The sequence below is a fragment of the Tympanuchus pallidicinctus genome, unplaced genomic scaffold (genome assembly GCF_026119805.1).
Source record: "Tympanuchus pallidicinctus isolate F22 unplaced genomic scaffold, pur_lepc_1.0 scaffold31, whole genome shotgun sequence".
NCBI classification, from domain to species: domain Eukaryota; kingdom Metazoa; phylum Chordata; class Aves; order Galliformes; family Phasianidae; genus Tympanuchus; species Tympanuchus pallidicinctus.
In genome coordinates, this window is record NW_026294749.1 from 648,781 (window position 1) to 666,438 (window position 17,658).

Below are 17,658 nucleotides of genomic sequence, written 5' to 3' on the forward strand. Positions count from 1 at the left end.
TTATACTCTCATTTTAAATTGTGAAGATCTTAAGCACCTTGAAGTAAAATGAAAATATGTAGTTAATAGCTCAAAAAAGCAGGAAAGAAAACAATTGTAATTTTGGAGAGGAAAAAAAAATTGGCAATATATTTGAATGCATTTTTTAGAAAGCTATGTGCTTATAAATAGTCTTGCAAGTAGCCCGCAAATTCAAATGAGTAATTTGATTTCTGCCTATTATAAAAATTCAACATTTGTATTGATGTATTTTAGCATAAAATTCAGCCTAGTCTATATTGTACATAGATATTTTATACGTTGAATGAATTCAGCCCAGTGGTTTATATTAGGAAGTGTTTTATGCCTAATGGAATCATATTAACTTCAATGGGACTGTGGAGCTTTAAAGTGCAGTATTTTGTCCAAATGACTGAGCTCTGTAATACGAATATATGGTGCCAATTTTGGAGAACGCATTTTCAAATTTATAAAAGTTTGATAAATACAGTAATAGGGCTTTTATTAAAGCTTAACTCAACAAACTACTATAATGAATGCCTGTAGAAGCTTGCAAACTCATAGATCTGTATTTTATTCCCCTGTTTTGTTTTGTTTTTGTTTTTTTTTTACTTGGATCATAGATTAAAATGTATTAATAAACTATATTTATATGGGTTGGAAATTAATGCAGAAAAACACAGTGCAAGTCCTCATGAATGGGAGGAGGTGGGGATTTATTTTAAATAAATGTCATTTCAGTCCCACTCATTCCCTGATAGATTTCATTCTCACACTCCCACACACTCCCAAGTACTACAGTGGATATGCCTAGATGAGTTGTCCTGGATCATTTTTGCATCATATGGAGGACACGGGGCACTGATCAAGTCTGGAAATGTCTCTTGGTTTACTCTTGATTAGTGATGACAAATTTGCTCAGGGGTCTTATACAACTTAGGAGCTGATGGTAATTATGATGCGTCCTTTTGACTCAGAGTCTTGCCTGTTTCTTCCTTCGTGCCTCTCAGGCAAGGTTGCTGCACATTGCTTTTCTTTCCTGCTTTGAGTATCTTCTTGATCAGGATCTGTCTCTTTTGTAATCCAACAGGAAAAGAAATGGTCTGCACAGTGTGCTACATTTCCAATAATTTTTTAAATTTTTGTCTATGAGGATAACAATGTTTTTATCAGTACTTTATGCTCAGTAATATCCTTTTCAAATTGTCAAATCCAATCTCTTGATCCTACCAAGTCCTTAAAGAAAAAAAAAAAAAAAAAAAAAAAAAAAAGTTTACATACAGGAATCTGCAGATTTTATACAGTGCTGGTGTTCTTCAGCTGATATGTTTTAAAATCAACTGTAGAATATTAGCCAAATCAAATCAATCCACAGAAGATTAGAAAATGTCTGTGATCACAGCAGTGGTTATTATTTATGTATAGTAATGGTAATCATGGTAGCTTAAGGAACTCTGTCACGAGATTTGCAGGGGAGGGAATATTGCCTCTTATAGGGGGGAGAGAAAAAAGCCCGCAACCCCATCTGCATGAATATTCAGTCTTCCTGTTTCAGAGTTAAGGAAGTGAATATGTTCTGAGAACATTGTTACAATCAGGCAGGCTAATAAATAGATTTCATTTAATTCTGGCATTGTGTTTTTATAGATATTGTACATACATTCGCAATCATGTTCAGAATGTCCAAAGGCAAAGGTAAACCTTGAACTCCTACCCAATATTAACTGTAATGTTTACACAGAATCAGAGTATGATAATACAGCACAGTTTTGTGAATTTATCTCCTAATGTATTTCCCAGGAATTAACAGAAAATAATGAATGAGAAAGGAATGAAGGCACTGAGCCCCTAAATCTGTCCTATTCTTCTATGCTGGGTCAGTTGCTGGGCTAAATAAAATCTCTGTTTTTTTCTGGTTTTATCATTTCAGACAACCCAAAACAAAGCAGCCGTGTCCCAGTGTTCATTAAGGTTTTGGATGTAAATGACAACGCTCCAGAGTTTGCCATGTTTTATGAGACCTTTGTCTGTGAAAATGCAAAGACAGAACAGGTGTGTTGTGTGCTTGTACTAAAAAAGTATTCAAAACAAATTGAGTTTGCTACTTCTCTTGCACCACCTCATCAAGAGGTAAACCTTGCACTGCATCAGAGTGTCAGTTTGGCAAGATTGAACTAAACAGTGGCTGCACAGCATCTGATTACCCTTAGTATTCTTGTAGCTAATATGATACTATGTTTTACACTTGTTTTCTATACTGCACCTTGTTATCTCTGATTCATTTTCCCTCTGTGATTTTCTGCTATATTCAGGCACCTTCACTGTCTCCTTCAAAAACTATTACAGTCCTGTCTGTGAGATAATTATTTTCTGCCAGATAACTCTCACTCTACCAGAGCTATTACTAAATGGTTCAAAGTAGCACATAATTTGGAAGAGTCAGCCAAACAATTCTAGTTACATGGGATTTGGTTAGATGAATATGTAGCCAGACTGGACTGTCTCATCTTTCATTTCTGCTGCCTGTCACATGCAAAGCTTTCTACCCAGCTGGAGTGGCGTCAACCCAAACCTGCTCTCAAAGTCTATGTGATTTTCCTGCCAACTTTCAAATTCATTTTGTTATTGGCTAATGGTACGGGAAACGATAGCATGGTGATCCGAAGCAGCATCAGTAGCACATGCATCACTTTTGTTATGCATATGATAGCAGCATCAGCTACGTTAAAGCAGGAAAAGAAAGAAAGAAAAAAAACACACAGTAAAATCATACATAAGCATAAGGTTCACTGACATTGAAGATAATTGTGTTCTTATTGTTTCGTTGTTTCAGCTGATACAAACGTTGAGTGCTGTTGATAAAGATGACTCTTACAGTGGACACCAGTTTTCATTCTCCATAGCTCCAGAGGCAGCCAGCAGCACAAACTTTACACTCCAGGACAACAGAGGTGAATTTCTAGAAGGATTTTTCTTATTGATCTCACTCTTACTTTCAGTCCTCAGGTGAAGATAAAATGTGTGCTTTATGATTGCAGACAACACAGCGGGGATTTTCACCAGAAAAACCAGATATAACCGGCATGAAATGAGTACCTACTTTTTGCCAGTGGTAATATCAGACAATGACTACCCCATCCAGAGCAGCACTGAAACGGTGACTATTCGGGTCTGCGCTTGCGACCATCGAGGAAAGATGCTGTCCTGTAACGCCGAAGCCTTGATTCATCCTACTGGTCTTAGCACTGGGGCTCTTATTGCCATTCTTCTCTGTATCATTATATTACTTGGTAAGTGCCTCAGAGGTATTCTGTTCTTTACGTGCTTGAATTGGTTTTCAGCATTTCAAACACACACACAAACAACAACAACAACAAAAACCCCACCAAACCACATGGAAAGTATCTCTCCTTAATACTTTCAGAACAGTTAAGAAATCCAAAAGGCTTACCTCAAAACAAATGGTGCAAGGGGTTAAAACTTTCAGATCAAAGCAGTCGGTATCATAGATGTCAGAGGCTTATTTTCTACTGCTGCAAGTGGTTATACCAAGGCTAGAAAAAGAACAAAGCAGAAGCATCCATGTCTTATCTGACATTTATATTATTGTATTTCCTCCTGTGAGGGATGCTGGCGATATGGTGTACAGAATACATCCTACCTAATCTCAGCTGTCTAAAAGCTAGAGACGTCCAAGCAAGATGAGACAGCAGGACTACACCCTTTGCTCAATGGAATGAAACAGGCACCTCCAGAAAGCCATCCATCCAATCCCCTTACTAGTATTTGAGGTCGATTAGACTATCCGCACTCTGCAAAGTGAATCTATCTCTTCCTGTTGATCTCAGAAGGGGTTCAGATAACTTAGTTTTAAACAGTTATGTTCCCATGTCTCACCTAGGGGCAAAAAAGTCACACTTGGGGCTTCTGTTCCACTGGAAAAGGATGCTGAAATGGGGTGGCTACTAAAGCATTCTAACATCTTGAGGACATGCAGATCTCTGGCTACAGCATTCGCAGGTGGTCATCTTTTTGTTTATTAGTTGAAAAATAAGGCAAGTTTGCAACATCTCCCACAACCCTCTCATGCAGATTCCACTCCTCTTGTTCAGTAAAATTGAGATGTGTCCATCAGCCATTAGATATAATCTATTAGTCTGTGGAGAATTGTACAACACACAGAATCGACTTTATTAGTCACGATTAGCATCTGGCCAGAAAAGAAGGGAATCAGACCTATGTCTTAGCACTAGAGTCAAGAAGGGGAGAAGATATTCCCTAGGGATTCCACTTGTTTTTACTATGCTTGTATCTTCCTCAGACATACTCATCACCATATGCTCATCACTGTGAGCATTACAGTTGACAAATGATTTCTCCTTTCAATGGTGAATCAAAGACCAGATAGTGACACTCAAACTTCAACAATGTAATCATGGCTTGCCCAGATAAGCGCTATCATCTCTTCAGAAAAAGAATTCCTAGAAAAACAATCTCAACCTTAATTTGCCATTAAATTTATTTTTCAAAACATGATATCATGGCCTTTAAGGGTTGAGCTCACTTTGTATCAAGTTCCTTTCCAGAAAAAGAAATCAATCTAATGCTGCAGATAGTCTTGCACTAGTTAATACAACTGTGCTCATTAATATCAATCTGACATTAAACGATTTCCTGTTTTATGTCAATCGAAAATAATTGATTCTGTGTGCTAAGCAGCACTTTATGTCAATTACTGCTCACGCCACCATGCACCATAAGCAGATTTTCAATTAACTCAGCTATATAATTTTCTATTTTCAGGCTGGTTGCAAGGTTTGCATGTGCAATCACTACTGAGTGAAAAACAATACTCTGGGCAGACCTGAGCCACAGCTTAAAGTTTAGCAGCAACAAAAAGTGCCTGTAAAGTGCTAGGTTTATTTTCAGACTGAGTAGGTCTAGTGGCTTATCAGAAGGCCACAGATATTCCTAAAAACTGACATGCATATAAGGGTGATGTACTTTAATGTATAACATCTAATGTTGAGTTGTTTTCTCTTTGTTGTTGTTGTTTTTTGGGTTTTTTTTTGCCTACAAGTTCAGTGCAAAATAAGAAGAATATTCTGTATAGCACATTTTTTGTTGTAAATGAAATACTTTAGAAACTCTTCCATGTAAAAACTATCAATCCTATTCTTTCTCAGATAATTCTGACAGCCCTATAATAGAAGAACATTCAGAATTGACTCTATTTTTCAGGTTCTCCAAAATTTACTCCAGCTATCTCTGTTCTCTAAGATAGACCTTTTCCTAGCCCTCTTTTATAGTATCACAGCTTAATGCTCATAAGGACAAGAGTTCTCCGTTATAACACTGCTGCACAAATAAGCATCACTCAAACTAGGGTCTTTATGTGACACCAGAAATAAATCATCACTGGGATATGAACCCGAAGTTTTTGCCATCTGAACCATTCTCCCTCTTTCAGTTTTTCCACTTTTACTTATTTCTTTTTGACTTCTATTAACAAATGTTCTTTCTTACTCACACTACTCCTATGGTAAATATACAGTAAGAATTAGCATATTTTCCTAATCGTCCCTAATCGTACTGGAATCTCTCTACAGTCAAAAAGAGAGAAAAAGTAATGCTTCAGCACACCTACAGATAACATCTAGCTCTAAGCCATTCTCCATGGAAGCCAACCGTTAAAAACAAATAAACAGACAACAACTAAAAACCACAAACAAAAAAGGACAACAAAAAGCAGATTATTGTCTGTCAAGAGACACCAAATTTCAATGGACTAAAATTTTGTTTTGGGAATGTTCTGAGTCCTTGGTATTGCTCTTAACAGGGTTACAATCAAGGAAGGGACTGAAAAAAAGAGAAGTCTGTTACTGTGCTTTGACTCACACACCATTTTACAAATACAGTTTTAGAAATACAGCTGACGTGAATGATGAATGTGGATCTACCTTATAGTCTCATATCAGTGAGCTTAGGCATTTTCTGATTTGTTTTGCTTTGCTCTGAAAGAACTCTGAAAGACCGCAAGATCTGTCTTTTTTTCTCCAAGTTTGCACAGCAGAACTGAAATATTGGGCACTGTGGACTTCAAACTACCAAGCAATAATACATCCCTGCTCCTTACTGCTGTTCATTTGTAAATATTTGGTGATTTACCATCTCAAAGTAGAATCTGGCTAAGAAATATGAAATCAACTTCTAAAAGAAATAAAATGTTTAACATATCACCTCCTACCCTCTGTGCATACTTCTCCAGTGATTGTTATTGTGTAAAATTATTTAGGTTTGGACCAGGGCCTTTGAAAGAATTCCTGACTTCTGAATAGATCATATATATGTATATACATCCACCTTAGAATGAAAAGTATAAAATACCTTTTGAGAAACATAATCCTTTGGCAGATTAAAAAAGCCATTGCCATACGGCAATATCTCATATTTCACAGTCTTTAAGTTATACACTTTATAAGGCAAAGCTATACACTTTAAAACACGGTATCCATTGTAAAAGCATGCCAGGAAAGTTAATAAACTTGGACTTGGAGTGAGTTAAGAATCCATGCCATATCTTAAATTATTCCAGAGAAGGAAGGACTTGAAGTACACCTTTGCTAAACTTTTGTTAAGCCCAGTGGACGCTAGTTTTGTCCTTAGCATAAGTTTCATCTCATCCCAGATGTTCAAGGTATATAACACATATATAATGAGTTTTGGTGCAGGTCTTTCTCCCTCCCCAGCTCTCATGGAACTACTTCTGTTCTCCAAGCAACAGAGTTGCTATATAATTCTGGGTAAAAATAGGCCTGCTGACAAGAAGGCACTGCTCAGCTTCTTACTAGCTTGACATCTCCTTTGTCTGCTGCAAACTCATGCCACAACATCTCTCACAGTGCTCACAAGCAGAAGCAGCACAGTCTAAAAACTTGACATGCACATTTGCAGTTTTGCAAAACATCTTTTCAAGCTTAGAACTTAAGCCCTAGCTCAGCACTTCATCTGGGTTTTAATGGAGCTGGGGGATTAACGTTTCTCTTCCTCTCTCCCCTGTTTATGTTTCCAGTTACAGTGGTGTTGTTTGCAGCACTGAGACGGCAAAGGAAAAAAGAGCCTTTGATTATTTCCAAAGAAGACATCAGAGACAACATTGTCAGTTATAATGATGAAGGTGGTGGAGAGGAAGACACCCAGGCATTTGATATCGGCACGCTGAGGAACCCCGAAGCCATAGATGATAATAAATTACGCAGAGACATTGTGCCAGAAACGCTTTTTATGCCACGGCGGACTGCAACAGCCCGAGATAACACGGATGTCAGAGATTTCATTAACCAAAGGTTAAAGGAGAATGATACAGACCCAGCAGCCCCCCCGTATGACTCGTTAGCGACCTACGCATACGAAGGTAATGGTTCTGTGGCAGAGTCCCTCAGCTCCTTGGAGTCGGTGACCACAGATGGAGACCAGGACTATGATTACCTCAGTGACTGGGGGCCGCGGTTTAAAAAGCTGGCAGATATGTATGGCTCAATGGACAGTGACAAAGACTCTTAATATGTTGCCTTTTTTTTCCCTCCTTCATTTTCAGAAACAGCATTGAGATACGTGAAGTGGCTATTTCTTTCTATTTCTCCACAGCTCTGTGAAAGGGTTCTCTGTTCGAACGGTTCCAGTTGTCTAATGACTGCAGTGTGGATCAGCTGTCAGAAAACTTTTTCTAGTATCATTTTATGAGCTTCCAAGAGGCAAAGTTCTTATTTTTTAGGGCATCCAAGTTTATCAAGCCAACCTTACAGGCACAGCAGTGGTGGAGGGGAAAAAAAAAGATCAGATGGGGAGCAATATTTTTACTTGTTCTGCTTATATTGTAAATTGGAGTATATTACTGTTTAAGCTCACTTGCTCTTTTTACTTGTATTCAGATTATTCAGCTCAGACAATTGCTCTGTTGATTGTGTATTGCACATCCCAATGTAATGAGGTACCCTAGTTTAACCTATGTATTATAGTCAAAAGTAGTGGTGATGGAATGAAGGTTTATTACACAAAGTAGAGTCAGCTGAGAAAAAACATCCAACACATTTTACTCATGAGGAAGTTAGAGAGGCCTAATGGTCATTTAAATCTAAGTGTTTTTCCAGAACTTGCCATTGCCCCCAGTGCACTGAATTGTATTAACACACATATATATAGTTCATTGACTGCTATGTATATATTCTTCTGACCTAGCATTGCTGGAGAGATGTGAGTGCATGCATGTGTGTGCGGTCAGTAGCCCCAGTACCTTGTTTTTAGATGGCTTCTAGGAACCTAGACTCCATATTAGACCACGACTTGGAGGAAGGTATAGAAAGTAACTGTGCTTTTCTTTGTATTTGCGATGGCTTCCACACGCATGCCAGTGTTAAAGGCCACTGTGCTGGGGAGGCAGGACTCAGGCTTTTCTACTTCTGCCTGTTCCAAAGTGTAGGAGGGCTGTTGTAGCTCCAAGGTCATCACTGACCGTTGAGTCAAAAGAAGAAACTGCAAAGGAGGGAGGAGAACTTCTATGTCCTGAGCTCCCTTGGTGGCAGCCCAGGGTTCCTTCTCACTGCCTCTCTCCCCAGTTTTGCGGTAAAGTAGGGAAATAATGCCTACCTCATCAGGATGTTGCAAGAATTAGATAAGTCACTCAGAAAATGCTTTACAGATGGAAAAGGCTGGCACTCTACCAGAGGAAGTAATTTCTTATGCTTTTTTTGCATTTTTTTTCTTCCCCCTTCAGATTCAAACCCTGAATGCACAAATAAGCAAAAATCAATTGTCATTCTAGTGGACTGAAAAGCAGGGTATATAACTTTGGTTTTTTTTTCTTTTTCTTTTTCTTTTAATAAACTACTCAGCCAACGTTGTTAAAGACTTCACCAGAAGGTGACATTTTAATCAGAAGTCTCTCAGTGGGTGTGCTTATCTGCTTTGCCAAGCTAAGTAATTTTTGTCCAGCGGTGGGAGCAGGGGGAGATGTCATAGTCTCAAGCCAGAACAATTTCCTCTACAGCTTGTGTACCATTTGCTCTTTCTGCTGGTTTGTCAAACCTGTCCTATGGCTGTTCTTTATACCAAGTCATCTAGGAGAGGCTAGATGGAAAAAACCCAAACGGGTAGCCATCAGACATATCCAATTCCAGGAGCTGAAAGCCCTCCTGAGTCCCAAAACAGGGACATGGCCTAAAGCAGAGCACTGAGGGAAGATGGATTTTTTTTTTTTTTCTTTTTTTTAATATACCTCATAAATAACTGATCTTGTGTACTTATTTTAAAACAGTATTTAATACTAGAATTACAGACATGGATCTATTTCCTTTCTTCTCCCCCTTCAAATCTTTAGTGAATCTTAAACAGCTGCAATTTACTCTAAAAATAAAAGATGAGGGAAAAAAGTTAATAAACAGAAAATTAAAAGGGATTAAAAATTAATCCCTGGAATTCATTACTTTCAGGGAAATAAATAAAGAGAGTGGTAAGATTCCAGAGTTTTAGACACATCCAAGCACGATGACAGAAATTCTGATTTTGTGGGCCCACTTGCAGCTCAGAGGAGGAGTGAATTGCTTTGCAGTGTCCAGCAGTGTTGGGAAGGACACTTCTGCAGTGGGAGGCACTACGTGTCTTCGGGTGTAGGGAAAGGCAGCTGGTGCTTTGTAAGTGCCCACATTGTAGCTCAGATGGGTTTTCAGAGCACAGAAGTGCAAGATTTAAGAGGGAGCTGAGCCCCCATCCTGCATCCCATGGGTTAGGTGCTCCAATGCATGGTGGGGCTGAGCCTGGTGTGCCCACGTGATGACAGTGACACAGCTAGGCCCTTCTCGTACTCTCCTTTTCTCCTCAGTTCTCCTTCACAATTTGAGATTATGAAAGCCTTTGAAAGCCTGTCCCTTTGTGGCCTCCTGGAAATCAGAGCATCCTGTAGGCAATCTGCCCAAAACCTGGTTCTGCACAGGAGAAGAACCGCCTGGTTCCTCAATGGCTTTCAGACATGTGGGAGGAGAAGCAGGAGCTCAGCAGCACCTGCCACAGGCTCCTCAGCGCGAGCCACTCTCCTTATACAGCTGCTGCAGATGCTGCACCCTTCAGGGGACCTTTTTGCCACAGACCTGCTCCTTGCCCACCTCTGCATAGGGCTGCCTGCAGCAAATCACAAGCTCAGAGTAGAGCTGGATGCTGAGAGCCAGTCAGTGAATCCTAACCCTCCTCAGACCATTGGGGACAGCAAAGATGGCTGCCAAGCCTTACAGGCCTGCAGTTCAAAAGCCTCACTAACCACCCTCTACTCACTGTTTAGAGGGGACTGCTGTCACATGTCTGCAGCTGGGACAGGAGTGATCCCCTATGAATACTGCCTGTGTCAGCTCTTGAGGGAGCTAACACAACCTCCACCAGGTCAGTACAGTGACTTGGTCTGACCTGGTGATTTGGTTTTTTTTCCCTCTCCTTCTTTTTTTTTTCTTTCTTTTTTTTTTTTTTTCTTTTCCCTTTTCCTGTTGAAAGCTGGCTCTATCTTGTCCATGGAGTGTCCCAATATATAATAGAGAGGCTGCTCATGCCTGTTGTGTAAATGTATAATATATAAAATCATGTAATGTCACCACAGATATGCTGTCTCAATAGCAAATGGATTCTCCTAGGAAAACTCAAGGCAAACTCACATCCAAATTCTTTACTATGCATCTAGGTCTTAAGGTCTATTTTTTTTCCTGCAACTTAGACAGACTTAGCATCTCTCACAAGAAAAACTCAATTCTGTCTTTTCTTCTTGCTTGGCAGTACCACAAAGTGCAATTTATAAAGTCAGTACAGCATATTAAATATTGAAAGTGCCATATTGCAGTGAATACAAAACTTTGCAGTAGTGTTTCTTTGCACCTTGTTGCATGTTGGTGTGTTAGATGATAGAAATGAGTATTTAACAGTACTTTCACACAATGCTAGAATTGTCATTTATAGATCAGCAAGTGTTAGATTAGGGGCTATGAAGTGAGTTTCAAGGCTGTTATAAGCCTGCTGTTCTAAGAACCACACCCATTTGAAGAGAATAAATATAAGCAAATTTAGCCAAGCCAGGCAGAGATAAATAATAAAGTTGGCTTTTCACTTGGAAAAGTATCTGTTCTAACAATAGGGGAGCTATTAAAAGGTACCAAGGAACTCAGTGGAGTTAACATAAAAAAATCTGCTTACATGGGGGATGTTTCCAGCCCTTCTGTTGCAGAACAATAACATTTCTACACTTGAGATAGAATAAGGTTTCTAGTATAGCTATTCCACCCCAACTCCCAAAGCAGCTACTGTATTCTGTAAAATGGATTTTCACTCAGAATAATGATTGTTTCAGGTTAAGAATCAGTCTATCCCACTGTAGCAACAGTATAGGGAGATACAGCAAACCAGATGCTACTAGACATGTTGCCAACACAGTTGTGCCAGGACATCTCCCTTAGTAGACCAGCCTATGGAAAAGAACAAGACAGAAACTTGCAGTGAGCTCTGAACAAGGGAATTTGGGGGTTTCCTGAGAGTTCAGCTGGCAGTACCACAGGACTGAAATGTGTTCCCAGACTTGACATGGATGGATACACTATCTAATCATGGAAAGAAAAAAAAAGTTATGCATTCCAGACACTGCTTGTAAAAGATGTCTAAGAAAATCCCAAGCAGAAGAGAAACACTGCACATGTACCAACACCAGTATTTTCTATATTTGGCCTAAACAACATATTTTTTTTCTGATATTTTTTAACTGCCAGGCCTTAGTTCATTCTATGGAAAGGTATTACATAGTTGTTAAATGGGAATGGGAAAGGCAACTTGCGAACAATCCAATTTTGGAAGCAATAGGCTGCATTACAAGGCATAATATTTCCATTTCTCCGACAAAAATAAACTAAAAAAAACCATTAACTGGACATTTCTAATCCTACAAAAATTCAACAGTCATAAAGAAGTAAAGCAGAGAGAGATAGCTTTTGGAATGTGTGTACACAGTATGAATAAAAAAGGAGACAAATGAAATTTTGAAGCTAGACATGTTTCAAAGTCTGATTTATCCACATTGATCAGAGACAACAGCACACAGTAACTCTGCTGCTTCCAGATTGCCTATAGAAGCCAGAGGCTGATTTGCGTGGATAGCAAGACAGACACCATCTTTCTCAGACAAAGCAAATTAAATCAAGGCTATTTCCATGCAAATTTCTAGAGAAGACAGACCTTTTCTCGTGATGATTACTAAAACATTCTAAATTTCTGCACCAGATCTAACTTGATGGTCTTCCACACTCTTTTCAGTGGGTTATGGACAGTGATTCCGAGCAGGTGACTTCTGTGGACACTACCAGCTCTTCCTGCCATCATCTATTTTAAACCTCTCCACATTTCATTTGGCTATAAGTAATACTGAACTGTTTTACAGAATCACTATCCCAACTGGGTGTTGCCATCCCCTGCCCATTTGTGTTTTAATTAACACTGCAGTCTGAGCTCCTCTGTCAAATAAGAGCTGACAAATTCACAATCGTTATCCTATTTCTGATGAGTATGAACTGTTTTGTAAGTTGTGAAAGGCAGGGTATTTTTCCAACCCTCCAGACCTGTGAAAACGCAACCTCCCACAATAAACGTCAGAGATACAACTGAAGAACTGAGCACTGTGCAGACAGCAGAGCACTGGCACAAGTTGCCCAGAGATTACGAAGAATCTCCTCCTTGGAGATCTTCAAAAGCCAGCTGGACATGGTCCTGAGCACCCAGCTCTGTGTGGCTCTGCTGGAGGGTTGGACCAGATGGACCCAGAGGTCTCTGCCAACCTCAACCATTCAGTAATTCCGTGATTTTTTTTTTCATTAGACTTGTTTCCTTAGAGGTTGTTTCTCTATTTAAGAGAGATGAAGAACAAAAGTATATTTAATGCCTACAGCCTTGCGCATTGCTCCGGGAGGGGAAAAACAAGCAGAAACTCCACACTTTAATGCCAGTCTTTCCTCTCAGCAGTTTTATTTAGGCACAGCTGAGACAATCTTGATCCTGCCCATCATTTTGCAATATTATACTTTTCAGCCCAGACCTGCCCTCATATATGAAACACTTGCCTGAACAGTTCATAAATTCAGCAGGAGGTATCCAAAAGCCTTTTCTGAGGTTACAAGGAGTTCAAGAGTCAGAGAGCCGAGGCAGAAGAACGGAAAATGAATTGCACAGGGTGGGAATTGGGGGGAGGCAATCACTCACATGCAAGGCAGGCCCACGACACTTAAAAGCCACAAAGCTGTCACATTATACATAAAGTTGCTAGATTTCAAAGGAGCTTTTACAGAAGTTGCTCTTATTTTTTTCTGCATGTCTTCTCTCTTTAAAAAGGAAGAGGAAAAAAAAAAAAAAGGAGCTGCAAACTTCACATTTCTCCTTTCACAAAGTTAATTTGACCAAGAAGGCGTAAGTCTCACACATAGATTAATCCTTTCCACTCCCATGGGCTTTTCACCTTTCCTATGAGACTGCACTATTTATGTAAATATACCTGGAGACACTTTCTATAAGCTTTTAGTTTTCTACAATCTATTACCTTAGTGTTTATTAAAGGAACAAATGTATAGTATTATTAAGCATTCAGGTGAACAGAACAAAGAAACAACAGTGCAAACATGAAATTGTTCTGGATTTTGACATATAAAAACTCTTCAGAATCACTGTACTGTTTCAATTCTGTGATTACTTTCATTGCTTTGAAAATTAAACTTAAAAAAAAAAAAAAGAAAAGAAAAAAGGCCTTATAATAAATGCTATGTGCATCTTAACTGTGTTACTGAGCTAAATCAATCTGGCAAACTCTTATTGCGATTTGTGATTTTTAAACCCTTAAAATAAATGCTTTTCGGTATTGATTTTTTTTAATTAAAAATACATCCGAGAATATACTGAAACCAGTGCCACGACCTTGGGAAGATTTACTTGCTGGTATGCCCCAGCTACACAGCCTCTCGCAATGTATCCCCTCTTGTAGGGGAAGCTTCACATCAGATGGACCTGGTCATCAAGGAGAAACATTTGCGGGCAATAATATTTTTGGCACCCAAGAGATTTACACCTAGAAGCTTCCCTGTAATACAGAGGGATCCATGCTGGAACCATCACCTCTTCTGCAGCGTGAATGGGCAGTTTGTTATGGTCAGATGGCAAGTGTGCACTCTCTCCCTTATATTTCTTGTTCACTGTACTGGCTTCTTTTTGGGGGGAGGAGGGCAGTGGGTTTAAGGATTTAATGAGAAACCAATTTGAACAACAATTTCTCACAAACAGAGTGAATTTGCCTTTTTGCAAATTGATTTTTGTAACAAGTTATTTATATGATGCTACTTAATAAATTGTTTTTTTTTTCTAACTTGCTTTTTTTTTTTTTTTTTTTTTCCTCCCTAATTCTCTCAATCTATGGTTTGTATCTACACAACCATCATAACGTCATACCTTCAGAAAGATTCTGCAATTGCATTAGAGCAACAGACTGCACCTCAGTCTTTCAAACATAATTTGTAAGTGTCTGGCTTGCAACATGCTGTAAAAGCAGTAGGATCACTGCCCATGGTTAGTGAGGCATCCCAAAAGAGCAATATAATTTCAGAAAACATCATTTAGAGATGCTTACTATCAGGAGGATATTAATCCATGAACACAAGCCAAATTTTAACTAGCCCAGGCTTCCCTGGAAGCCAGAGGAAGCTTTACCTGAATAAAGCATGTAGAATACCTTTCTTGTAGAATGTAAAGATCATAGAATTTGAATGGCACTGTTATTTTTCTTTCATTGTATGAGATCCAAGAAAAGAAAAACAAAAAAACCCTCTTTGTTCATTTAAGGAGAGGACAAATGCCATTTGCAATGTCTTTCTACATAAGTAGAAAAACCTCCAGATAGAATTATTCATTTAACATTTTCTAAAGGAAATATCTGAATATCTGCCTACATCTCTGGAAATTTGATCGTGTTTAAAATTCTTTCTAAATACAAGGACAAAGAAAAGAAGGGGAGAAGTACAGCAAAGCAGTACTTCACCAGAAGTATTAAAACTAGCCAAAAAGAACAACCAGTTTAACAGTGAGAACCACCTGTAGCTTGTAAATGAACTGAGAAATGCCTGTAACCAATTAAAGTAATTAGCTTAAACATTCACCTGCAATCTTTGGTGGACTTCAGGAAGAAAACTTACATATAATTAGCCTGAAACATCTTTTTTGAACATTCAACAGTAGTTCATAAAGCTATAAATATGCAGGTCTACATAGTAACTAAAAGCACTCACTTCTTTTTATTTCACTGTCTGAACACCAAACCGCAGAGAGAAAGCCTTGCAGGTGGAGGACACTCCTCCTTTCCTCACACCCTGTGGTAAGGTCACACAGGAGCCAACACAGAGAGGCTTCAGATGTTCTGTTTCTTGGTTCTGCTGCTTGTTGTGCTTAGAGCAGCCCTACAGGATTTCAAAAAACATAAGCTTGAGTTCTTTTAAGCTAAGACGTTAGCAACAACAGGAGAAGGAATCCTGGTTCATGGAATCATTGATTAATTAATTTGAGAAACAACACTAAGATCATCTAATCCAACCTTCAACCTATCCCTACCATTCCCACTAAACCACATCCCTCAGTGCCACATCTACACATCTCCTAATACCTCCAGGGATGGTGACTTCACCACCTCCCTGGGCAGCCTGTTCCAGTGCCTTACCACTCCTTTGGAGAATTTTTTTTTCCTAACATCCAACTTGAAGCTCCCCTGGTGCAGCTTGAGGCCATTATCTCTAAGTCCTATCACTGTTACATGGGAGAAGATGCTGACACCCTTCACCTCACCACCACCTCCTTTAGAATGTTGTAGAGTGATAAGCTCTCACATGAGCCTCCTCCACTCTAAACAATCCTAATTCACTCAGCCACTCTTCATAAGACACATAAGCTCCAGACCCTTGACAGCTCCGTTGCCTTTCTCTGGGCATATACCAGGGTCTCAATGTCCTTCTAGTATCCAGGGGCCCAAAGTGAACACAGTACTTTCAGCTGCAGCCTCACCAGAACTGAGTACAAAGAGAATATCACCTCCCTGCTCCTGTTGGCTACACAATTTCTGATACAAGCTAGGATGCCACTGGCTTTCTTAGCCACCTGCTGGCTCACACGCAGGTGGTTGTCAATTCACACCCCCAGATCCTTTTCCTCTGTGCAGTTTTCCAGCCATTTTGCCCCAGGCCAGTAGCATTTCATGGGGTTGTTGTGACCAGAGTGCAAGACTCAGTATTTGGTCTTGTTAAAGCTCATAGAATTGGCCTCAGCCCATTGATCCAGCCTATCCAGGTCCCTCTGAAAGTCCATCCTAGCCCCAGGTAGATCAGCGCTTTCTTCCAACTCGGAATCATTACCAAACTTACTGAGGGTTCATTCAATCACCTCATTAGATCATCAGTGAAGACATCAAAGATGGCCATCCCAAGAATTGATCCCTGGGGAACACCACTTGCAACTAGTTGCTAGCTGAGCTTAACTCCATTCACCACCACTCTCTGGGCCTGTCCATCCAGCCTGTTTTTACCCAGCAAAGAGAACACCTGTCCAGGCCGTGCATGTGTACATGGAGCTCTGAGTGCCAGGAACAGAACAGAGGGGCCCTCCTACCTTTCTCTACTGGAAAGGAGAATTTGACAGGTTTCTTCTTTGAATTCTCAGAGAGCACATCGATGAGAATGAATAGTCAGCTAGAGGCTAGTATTTCAGCTAGAAAACATATCTGATTCTCAGACAGTCACATACCAGTTTTACCTCTGTAAAATACCTCCCCCCACAACAAGCAACACACAAATCACTAACACTCCAAAAGTTCAACTTTCATTAATACTATTGAAGTTATCACAGAGACAAGTTAACTAGATGAGCCATTAATGCCTACAGTGCCCTTAAAAACCAAAGTTTTACCAGTAATTGCTGGATTTCAAAGATAGGTCAAACAAGGAAACCGAAGAAAATAGTGATATGTTTCACGAAGTCTTTAATCTTCTCATCAGAGCTGCAGGAATGATCATTATATGAGCAACCAAGTGAGTTTAATGTTTGTCCTTCCAATTTAAATATGACATGATGTTACTTTTGACATTGTATATGATAAGGTATAGACCTTATAAAAATAAAAAAAATAAAATTAAAAAAAAAAGGAAAAAGAAAAAAAAACATAAAAGAATGAAAATTAATAAAATTAATAAAATTACATCTTTATCCAAAGTCTTTGAAATGTTCCCTCTTAACAGCACTACATCATTCCATATTTGAGCATAGCTGGCTGTCAACAAGCACCAACCCTCTACAGTGTCTTTTTTCCAAACCAAGTATGTACCCACCAACAGGTTCTCTGCCACTGCCCTCCTTATGTTTGACCCTCAAGGTGCTCTGTCCCTGTTGTCAGAAAAGATTATTCTACTTTCCTTATTCCCCACAAATTAGAAAGCAAACTTCAGCATCATCAGCAGTTCTCAGTCAGTCACTGTCTACTTCAGATCTGCCCAAGACCTCAGTATATATTTCAATTATGTCAGTCCATGGAGTGCACAATCCCATGCATGCTTTCATAAGCTATGG

The 17,658-nt window shown here is 39.4% G+C and overlaps 1 protein-coding gene across 1 annotated transcript in view; it reads left to right on the forward strand.

Moving 5' to 3' along the window:
* CDH6 (cadherin 6) overlaps positions 1-14,422 on the forward strand; it is a 103,023-nt gene extending 88,601 nt beyond the window's left edge. The window contains exons 9-12 of the mRNA XM_052697563.1: positions 1,931-2,052; positions 2,834-2,951; positions 3,039-3,290; positions 7,073-14,422. Coding sequence (XP_052553523.1) covers positions 1,931-2,052; positions 2,834-2,951; positions 3,039-3,290; positions 7,073-7,563 — 983 coding nt within the window. The 3' untranslated portion in view covers positions 7,564-14,422. The remainder of the gene's footprint in view (positions 1-1,930; positions 2,053-2,833; positions 2,952-3,038; positions 3,291-7,072) is intronic.
* Positions 14,423-17,658: the final 3,236 nt, after the last annotated feature.